The 10,547-nt window shown below is 45.8% G+C and overlaps 1 protein-coding gene across 2 annotated transcripts in view; it reads right to left on the minus strand.

Moving 5' to 3' along the window:
• SMYD1 (SET and MYND domain containing 1) overlaps positions 1-10,547 on the minus strand; it is a 36,184-nt gene that overhangs the window by 14,983 nt on the left and 10,654 nt on the right. For both annotated transcript variants that reach the window (XM_021697581.2, XM_021697582.1), the window contains exons 2-4: positions 5,231-5,407; positions 1,173-1,386; positions 119-249 (exon numbers count right to left, since the gene is read on the minus strand). In XM_021697581.2, the coding sequence (XP_021553256.1) occupies positions 119-249; positions 1,173-1,386; positions 5,231-5,407 (522 nt within the window). The remainder of the gene's footprint in view (positions 1-118; positions 250-1,172; positions 1,387-5,230; positions 5,408-10,547) is intronic.

The raw sequence follows: 10,547 nt of genomic DNA on the forward strand, positions 1-10,547 counted from the left end.
AAATTTCTATTTGCTGCCCAGTCAAAACCCATGCTAGTTCAGGTTCCATAGTTTGGTTTAGGTCAAGTGGAGAAAACACCATCCCCATCACACCATCCCCAGTTAAAGACATACTCACTTGCCATTGTTAAATATGACGGTGCAGTTGGGCCAACAGTCGTGGTTCACCAAGCCCAGGTTGGGGAAGATGCCCACGCCCACTGCCTGCAGGCCTCTCTGGTCACTGAGCGTGAAGCCATTGCAGCTAATCTACCCAGAAGAAAAGATGAAAGAGTTAACACACATAGATCAGGGACAGAATACCATCCTGGCTGCTGAAAGTTCAAGAAAATGGAAGACTCAGTCTCATCCTGGAGATGCTTAGAGAGTCTCCTATTCTCCAGGTCACTCCAAAGGACCCTCAAGATAAGCACCCTGGGAGAGTACCATACTTGCTAAAATGAAAGCCACCTCGGAAGTTTAGGGTAGCTGTATTCTACAAAGGCCGAAGACAGAATTGTTGGTTCTGAGAAGTCTCCCCCTTTTCCTGTAACTGGGTCTCACATGAGTCTTCCCCAGTCTCTATCTTGGTTCCTCTCTCTGCCCTGCTCTGCCTTACTCAGTGTGTCTGTGTGTGTAGGGGTGGGGGTGTTACGTGGCCTGAGCCTGCTGATCCACTAGGCTCCTACCCCCACCTCTTGGACTCTTATGGCTACAAGAGGTCTGGCTTTGCTATGCCGAGGCAGCACTCTCCCTGATGTCCACAGCCCATGGCTCCAGGCTCTCCATTATCCTGCCCACCAGATCTGGGAAAAGGAATGGTCTTACTTCCAAAGTGACTGGTGGGCAACAAGGGAAGGTGATTGGGTCTTTGCTTTCGATATGGACAGGAGAACAAGTAGAAAGTGTAGATAAACAAGAAGGTACATTTCTATCCAAACCTACCATTTGGAGATAACAAATAGTTTGTGTGTGGGATGCCAGCTTCCAAGAGGGAGGGAATGACTTCCTAGTAAGCACGGCCAGAAAAACAGAAAGGCGATGAAAGTTCTTTACTTTAGGCCTCTGTTCCCTCTAGTCCTTCTCTCAGCCTCCCCTCCCACTCCCCCTGGCGGCCTCTGAACACGTCTTGGCTGACAAATCCCAGCTGCCCCCTGCACTCCCCCACCCTGCCACATCATGAGGAACCATACCACGCCGAAGATGTGCGAGATGTACTGCATGCTGAACTGCTGGCTCTGGGGCGGCCAGTACTGCAAGAAAGTGTCCATGTCCACCCGCAGCTCCTTTTGCTCCTCCTCCCCAAAGTGCTCCACGTGGTTCTGCAGGTCATCCACAGCGACCAGGCAGCCCTCTGTGAGCCCGGTGCCCTCTCTCTCTACCCGCCACATGATGCGGGCAGCCAGCCTGTGGACAGGGGCAGGGTTAGGGATGCCCTGGCGCATTCATTCATTCAACAGACACTTACTGAGTACCTACTGCATGCCAGGCTGTGTTGAACTATACAGACGGAATTTCTTTTATCATGGAGCTTTTTATAGTAGGGGAGACCTAAGTTAAAAATTTAAGCTAGTGTTAAGTGCTATGCAGAGAATAAAATAGGGTAACATGATAGAGAGTGGCTGGGGGAGGGGAAGCCAAGGTGATCAAGGGAGGTGACACGGAAGAGGAGCACTTGAGCTGAAAATGGAATGAACAGAAGGAGCGGGCTCTGCGCAGATGGGAAAGCAGCAGTGAGTACAAAGACCCTGAAGAAGGAATGAGCTTGGCACAATGGAGAAACAGCAAGAAGGCCAAGGTGGCTGGAGTATAGGGAGTTGAGGAGAAGAGAGCAAATAAAGGCGGAGAGGTGGGCAGGAACCAGGTCACATGGGGTCTGTGAGACCATGAAAGGGGTTTAGGGACACTGAAGTGTGGCAGCCTAGGTCTCTCCTGATAGTATGGCTAACTGATATGGTCACTGGAGAAGGAGTCTAACAACCTGGGTTCAAGTCCGTTTCCAGTCACTATGTGACTCTGGGTAATTCATTTGAACCTCCCTGAACTTAGCCCCAAGAGAGATAACACACATCCCCTGATGTGGTATTTGGAAGACAAAGTAATGGATGTCCACATGTGTGTGAACTTATAGTCTTAGTGATTAGAGAAAGAGGTGGGAAAGATAATCTAGGTGGGGAAATAGTATGAGCAAAGGCTCGGAGGCAGCCAGAGCCTGGGCATATGCAGGAAGCAGGGAGGGGCTGGCCTGGCTGGGGTACAGGGCTCTGGAGGAGGAGTGGAGGCAAGGTGGGACAGGAGGGAGCCTTGGAGAGCACAGGGCATTGAGTGTGAGATAGGGGTGCACTTCACCTTGAGGACAATGAGGGTCCCCTTGTTAATTGTTAGGCAGCCCAGGCCCACAAGATGAAGCCTATGATTGAGGTACATTTTGGGAACTCTCAGCTACTCATTGAATGCATACTGGCCAGGCACCTGTAAGGGGCTTGTGGCCTAAGGCAAATCCAGTCCTTGAGGGACCCCCTTGGCAAAGAACAGGCCCATTTCTCCTCTTGTTTGGGTCACAGAGTCATTTCTGCAAAGATGCCCTGCTGGGGATCCCAGGTGCTTGGGAACCAAGTTATCCCCACATGGAGCTCAGGATAGCACTGGAGAAAAGAAGGCTTGGGTAAGGTGTCTGTTACCTCTAAATATTAGGGAAATGGTCACAAAACTTAGAGGGTAAAGACAAATGGGAAACAGATTTCAACTTAGTATCAGAAGAAACTACAAACTGGGACTATGCAGATAAAGCTAGTGAGCTCCCCATCATGGAAGGTAACATTTACTCTGGGCTTTAAAGACTAAGTAGGATAGTGAAGAGCTATATGCACTCCCATGTTTACTGCAGCATGATTCATAAGAGCCAAGATATGGAAACAACCTAAGTGTCCATCAATGGATGAAAGGATAAAAAAGATGCAGTGAACATACATAATGGCATATTATTCAGCCATGAGAACGAAGAAAATCCTGCCACTTAAGACAGCATGGATGGACCTTGAGGGCATTATGCTAAGTGAAACAAACCAGACACAGACAAAAACTGCATGGTATCTGCTATATATGGTATCTTAGAAAGAGAGAAAGAGAGATAGAGAGAAAGAAAGAAAGAAAAGAAAGAAAGAAAGAAAGAAAGCCAGTCAAACTCAGAGAAACAGAGAAAAGTGGCTGCCAGGGTCTGGGGAGTGGAAGAAACAGGGAGAGGCTAGTAAAAGCACCAACTTTCAGCTATAAGATGAATAAGGTCTGAGGATCTAATATAAAACATGGTGACTATAGTTGATAACACTGTATTGTACCATTGAAATCTGCTGAGAGAATAGAACATAAAGGTTTTCCCTTAAAAATAAAAAGGATGAATATGTCATGTGATAGACATGTTAATTAACTAGATGGGGGGGCATCCTTTCACAATGTACACATATATCAAGTCACCATGATGTACAGTTTAACTATCTTAAACAATCTTTTATGTCGATTATACCTCAACAAAGCTGAATTTTTTTAAAAATTAAAATAAGGGCGCCTGGGTGGCTCAGTTGGTTAAGCGACTGCCTTCGGCTCAGGTCATGATCCTGGAGTCCCGGGATCGAGTCCCGCATCGGGCTCCCTGCTCAGCAGGGAGTCTGCTTCTCCCTCTGACCCTTCCCCCTCTCATGTGCTCATTCTCTCTCTCAAATAAATAAATAAAATCTTAAAAAAAAAATTAAAATAAAATTACAAAAGAACATTTTTTAAAAATATTTATTTATTTGACAGAGAAAGAGAGAGCACAAGCAGGGGGAGCAGCAGGCAGAAGGAGAGGGAGAAGCAGGCTCCCCAGTGAGCAGGGAGCCCGACGCGGGACTTGATCCCAGAACCCTGGAATCACGACCTGAGCCGAAGGCAGATGCTTAAACAACTGAGCCACCCAGGCGCCCCAAAAAGAACATTTTTTTAAAGAAGCAGGAGTTCAACAGATGGAAGTAAGGGGGATGGGGAGGCTGACTGAGCCATTTCATTTTGTAGTTTCTTAAAAATTTCTAGGATATGATGATTCCATTCTGTACTTTAACTTCACACCCTACACACCCAGTGAAATGCTCCCAACTTGACCTTCCGCATCTCCTCTGCTCTCCACTCTCACTTCCCAAGCACTGACCCACAGCCCTACCTGGCGGTGTCGGCCCTGAGATTTCTGGCCACAGCTGCCCAGGGTCGCCACTAACTGTTGCAAATGCCTTTTGCGTGTAATGAGTGCAGAGGGCAGTGTGCACAAGCCCAGGGACCAGTGGGCCATGGTGCTTGAAAAGCTCTGCATTTTTTCTTGGTTTGCTTCTTTCTTTCTTTTCCCTTTGCTCATTTGTTTTGTTTCTTAAATTCCACATATGAATGAAATCATACGGTATTTGTCTTTCTCTGACTTATTTCACTTAGGATAATACTCTCTGGCTCTATCCATGTCGTTGCAAACGACAAGATTTCATTCTTTTCTATGGGTGTGTAATATTCTATTGTATACGCGCATGCATATATATGTATATATATATCACATCTTCCTTGTCCATTCTTCAGTTGGGGGACACCTGGGCTGCTTCCATAATTTGATGATTGCAGATATGCTCCTATATAACTATAGAGAACACACTGATGGCTACCAGAGGGGAGGGAGGGTAATGGGGAAAATGTGTGATAGGGATTGAGGAGGGCACCTGTTGTGATGAGCACTGGCTGATGGATGGAAGTGTTGAATCACTATATTGTACACTTGAAACTAATATTACACTCTATGCTAACTAGCTATAATTTAAATAAAAACTTTTTTTAAAACAGCTCTTCATTTTTTAAAGGTAGCTGCTGCTATTGAGCTCTAGCTCATTTTGCCAAATCTTCAGATTTTTTTTTCAATAGAATCCTAATTTTTTTAATGTGGAATTTCCCAGTTTTTTAAACACTGGCAGATCAATTTTTTTTTTTTTTTTAATTAAACACTAGGGATTGAGAACAGGTCTGCAGCCAGCTCCAGCCAGTCGCCGTGGACTGGAATGGCTGCTGCAGACACCCAGTTCTAGATGGGCTCCCAGACACAGAAGTGCCCCCTCCAGTCTCCTTGAGGCTCTATCCTGACTTGCGCTCAGCCTGACCTCCTTGGGCCTGGGAATGCTCATCACTAAGGCCTTTCTCCACCTGACATTTGGGAATCCTAAGTACCACCCCAGGGCCCAGCTCTGACCTGATGTTCTCATTGGGCACCTTTCCATATCTCTTGATGGCTGAACACTCATTCTTGTGGTTCAGCCAAGCATCCTTCTGGCAGGTGCGGTCACAGTAGTGGGCAAACTTGCACTGTCCACAGCGATGGAGCTTCTCCTGCCTCTTGAAGCAGGTATGGCACACAAAGTTAACCAGGCTGGAAATGGAGGGAGAAACAAGTGATTGGGGTGGCACAGCAAAAAAGGACTGCACTAGACATTGGGCCCCAACGTGGGAGACACTATTAGACCCTGCTTATAAGCCTTTCAATTTAACTCAGCAAGTGTAGATTTATGACCCATACGCAGTAGGCACTGGGAATACACAAGCCACCAGAGGCAAGTGAACCTGCATGAGGAGGCTTGATAGTGGACCCACGGGGTGTTCCTGGAACACACTGGAACAGACACCTGAGGAGCCCAGGAAGTCTTCCAGGCCAAAGGACTGGGTGAAAATTCCTCATGGTCCCCTCGCCAAAAGCCACAGGTCCCTGGCACCATGGCATGGGAGGGAGCGCTCTGTGTGACATGACCTTCTCATTCTTGAAACGCAATGACCCTTTCCCCAAAGAATAAAACTCATAACTATCTACAATATGAGGGAACATGAAACATGATATATTTTACACAAAATGAGGTCTGTGTGTTGTGATATATGTCACAGTTCTGTGTGTTTTGCAAGAGTAACAATTACAAGGTCACTGATGTCAGCGAGGTCATCCACTGCATTCTCCTGGCTCAGAGAGCGAGTGGCAGTGACACAGAAGATTGTGCCTGCCCACTCAGTGGGAGAGGGAGAGAGATGTAGGAAGATGACGTTCCCTACCCCGTGCTTCCAGCCCCCAGTGTTCCCAAGAGAGAGCTGCGTGTCTCCCACGTGAGAGCCGTCTTTCAGGCAGAAAAGGGCATAGGTTAACATGAAGGAAACGTACTTCAAGACATAACCAAAAACCCAGAGTGAGTGAAATCTGGTATGATGCGCAATATCTCAATATCTCTGCAATGTGTGAAAAAGAAATCCTGGCCACTGAAGCAGAGAAATGATGAAAAGAAGCTCAGCAGGGAAAAATGGGAAATGTAAACTTGGGCTGGAGTTTACAGTCTAAAGAGGGATCACAAAAGTATAGGAAAACAGGGGCTTTTAGAATCACAGAATTCTAGAACCTGAAAAAAGAACTTTCAATAGCACATACAAGTACAGAAATCCCTTGTGTCCATCCCTAACCATGCCCTTTTGAAATTCCCATAGTGAAAAAGAGCGCACTGCATCCAAGAACAGTTAGCCCATTGTTGGCCAGTCCTAATTGCGGCAGATTTCCTCCTTGTGATAGGCTCGAATTTGCCTTCCCAAGAAACATACTTGGTCATCTAATTTGGCTCTCTGGATCCTTGTCCTGCGGAACAGGCCTGGGCAGGTCAGTGCTTCAAGAATTTGAAGGCCGCTGCCGTGACTCCCCTTCATTTCCCCTCTCAAAGTTAAACACTCCCAGTCCCTTCAACAGTCCCATTCTGGTCTCGGTGTGCCCACAGTGGGTCCCTGCAGCCAGAGGAAGGTGGGTGCAGCAGGGCAATCAAGCAAGATCCAGCGGCCAATGCCAGGGCATCAGGCTCAAGGATCAGCCCAAAGGCCAGACCCTGTGGTCCCAGGATGGTATTAAGGAATAGAGAGACATGGGGCACCCGGGTGGCTCAGTCATTAGGCGTCTGCCTTCGGCTCAGTTCATGATCCCAGGGTCTGGGATAGAGCCCCAGGTCGGGTTCCCTGCTCCATGGGGAGCCTGCTTCTCCCTCTCCCACTCCCCTTGCTTGTGTTCCCTCTCTCGCTGTCTCTCTGTCAAATAAATGAATAAAATCTTAAAAAAAAAAAAAAGAAAGAAATGCAGAGACAGAGAGCCAAGCTGAAGGCACTGCATGGGCTATTGCTCTCAGCTAGGTCCTGGGCTTCCTGGAGTCCAATTTTCAGTCTCTGGGTGGCCAACTCAACACACTGCCGTGTCCCCATTTGCTGTGAGGTGCATTGCTAATAATTTGTTATTAATCATGAAATACTCACAGGCATGGAAGGTGAGTGGTTGTTTACAAGTTTAGAGCAGGTTCAAGGTTATCCCCATAATAATGTCTTCCTCATTCCCCTGCAATCCCTTAAGCTTTCCCAATGAGAGAGGAAGAGTAGAATTACACTAGCAGCCCATCATAGCTATGCCACAGGGTGTTTCCCCTGCTTGAGAAGGTCATTTGCTATGAGCACTCCAGCAGAACACAACACACAGGCAGGGACCCTGACCATTTAGGGGCATCAACAAACCCCTAGAGATGGGAAGCTATGAATTTCTCACATCTGCCTCAAGTCAAGATGGCATTCTCTGGCAGGAATGTGAAGTTCATCAGCAGAGACTGAACTGCTGAAGAAGCCAAGTAATTTGGATCCCAATGAGGCTCCAAATTCTGTCTCCTGGCTACTCAAGGGTGGATGCTGGGTCACAGTGCTTTATAATTATGGTGCCCAGAACAGAGTATAGCATCCAGGTGTGGTGCTATTCACATTTTCTGGATCTGGACATTGTGATTCCATTAACTTTTTCAGCAAAAAATTCACAGTTATTTAAGATCAAATAACAAATCTAGTCACGAGAAGTTTTCTTAAAGGTGCTGCAGCCAAGTAGAGCTTCCCCCGATGTGTCCATATGATGCTGCATTTTTTTAAATAGCTTTGAGGTATGACTGACATACATAACCAAAATCTTTAATCTGATAGACTCTGACATATGCACATACCTGTGAAACCATCACCATGACCGAGACAGTGAACCTATCCACCACTCCCCCAAATTTCTTCATGACGTTGAATTTTTTTAACCTGAAGTGGGGGCCTTCCCCTTTATCCCTAGCTGATAGTATTCCAAATGGTCCAGATCATTTTGAACTTTCATTCTGCCATCACTTCTATCGGTATGCTGAGCCCTAAGTCATCTACAAGTCTGAGAGCAAGTCTTAGGTTGGGAAGGGTAAGGAGGAGCAGATGCCCATCTCTGGGGTATCAGGACCCAGACCAGGAATACAAATCCAAGGCAGGAAAGAAAGGGAAATAGCCTGGAGAGGGGAGAGTTAGAAGTAAGCATGATCCTGCTGGAGCTCCATGCCTATCTGCTCTAGGTGTGCCCATCAGGGAACAAACCCCCACTGCTCTACCATTTTACACCCAAACTGATATTTTTAGAATATTCAAGCATAATATCCTCATATTTTTATTCATACAGATATATTCACATTCATAGACACATTTCATGTGGAAACTGAAATTTGCACCTACCAAATATTATGCTTTGCAGTTCTCACACTATTTCTCTGTTTCACATTTCATTTTATTTTATTTTTAAAGATTTTTTTATTTATTTATTCATGAGAGACAGAGAGAGAGAGGGAGCAGAGGGAGAAGCAGGCTCCCAAGGAGCAGGGAGCCCGATGCGGGACTCGATCCCAGGACCCTGGGATCATGACCTGAGCCGAAGGCAGACGCTTAACCGTCTGAGCCACCCAGGCGCCCCCTGTTTCACATTTTAAAAAGAACCACAAACTCCAGGTGGTCACCTAGAATAACAGAAGTTCCTGCTGCTTCACCTTTGTGGGCTCTACTTATTTCTAATATATTCAAACTTCAGGAAGATGTAGTCGCACAGGGGCTGGAGACGTGAACCATGGCCTGTGCAAGCTCAAGCAACTGAGAACCTTAAGAACTTGCTCTTGCAACAAACCCGTGGTGGAGGGCATGGGTGTTAGGGATCGACCAGATGACTGAGAATCCTCCAGATTAACTGCCAGGAAGAATACAATATTTATTGAGGGATATGTGATTTTAAAATGTGCTAATTTGAAGTTTATGCAACAGCAATTGTTTTGAACTGAGACCAACGTAGATTTTTTTTTTTTCCAAGGAAGAGTATTTTATCCTTGACATTGTTTAGAATTGCTGGTGCATGGTGATAATAAAAACACAAATCTTTTAGTCAGGTTTTTAAAAGTCAGTCTTGTTATTGTTTTTAAATTCTGTGCAGACAACACCTCCTTACTGTCTGCCCTGGAGATGGACCTCTGGCATTGCCCTCTCCTTGGTCCACACTGCTTACGAAGCTCAAATTTTCTTAGCCTGGCTCAAAGGCAGACAATGCATCTGTCCTGGAGCCTGCCTCCAGGATCCCAAGAACTGACTTAATATACTTCTAATGGGGCCTGATTATAATCTATCTGCCATAAACAATAGCAATAATATGTACACAAGAAATTCTAGTGGAAAGCCCCTCATGTCTTCCAAGTCACTAACAACCACTGTGACCAGGAGGAGGCTGGAGACAGAGCCCCTGTTCTGCAGTGTAAAGACTTCACCCCAAACTGGGTAATGGAGAGACCTCTGCAATCACTATATATATAGTTATCAGTCCTTTAATCAACTCAGCTATCAGTTCAACAACATTTCACCATCATATTGTCTCACGAGAGTCTTTACAAACACTTTGCTATAATGAATTTTTAATTACTTCTCATAAAAAGAACATGTGATTAATTTGGCATGATTTTTTTTTCTTATAGTGAACTCATAGTTGGTTCCAAATGTTAGCCACCAAACTATCCAAACTATTTTCTACAGGCTCACACACTCGTTTTATAATCCATCCTACAATTTTGCTAGGGCCTAGAGTCAAGTTTTAAATCCTGGTGAAAAGCATTGTGAGTTATCTCCTAATTTAGATCTCCTTGAGATGAAGCTGAGCTTTCTCTCTATCACCTCACCTGCCAATAAGGCTTAGCCATGAGGCTGGAACCGGGAAGGAGGAGGGGGACGTGTGTGAAGCAGAGCTGAGCTTCTGGAACTTGGGTGTGCATACACATCACCAGAGATCTTGTTAAAATTCAGGTTCCAATTCAGTAGGTCTGGAGTGGGGCCTGAGATTCTACATTTCTAACAAGTTCCTAGATGATGCTGAGCTGTAACTTTGAGTAACAAGAATACAGAGATGAGAGAAAACCTGCTCCTTCTGGTGGGGTATGCACGAAAGTATCAGGCAGGCAGGAAGGGGAAGTTTAATTTATTAATTTATTAATTTATTTTTTATTTATTTGGGGGGGGCAGCAAAGCAAGGTTTATTGAGTGATAGCAAAGTGATAGTACAAAGCTCCCAAGGAGGGAGGGGACCTGAAGGGGTTGCCCTGGAAGGGAGAGTTTAATTAAAAAAAAAAAAAGCCAGGGCGCCTGGGTGGCTCAGTTGGTTAAGCGACTGCCTTCGGCTCAGGTCATGATCCTGG

This window comes from Neomonachus schauinslandi, chromosome 10, assembly GCF_002201575.2.
Source record: "Neomonachus schauinslandi chromosome 10, ASM220157v2, whole genome shotgun sequence".
In the NCBI taxonomy this organism is placed as follows: Eukaryota; Metazoa; Chordata; class Mammalia; order Carnivora; family Phocidae; genus Neomonachus; species Neomonachus schauinslandi.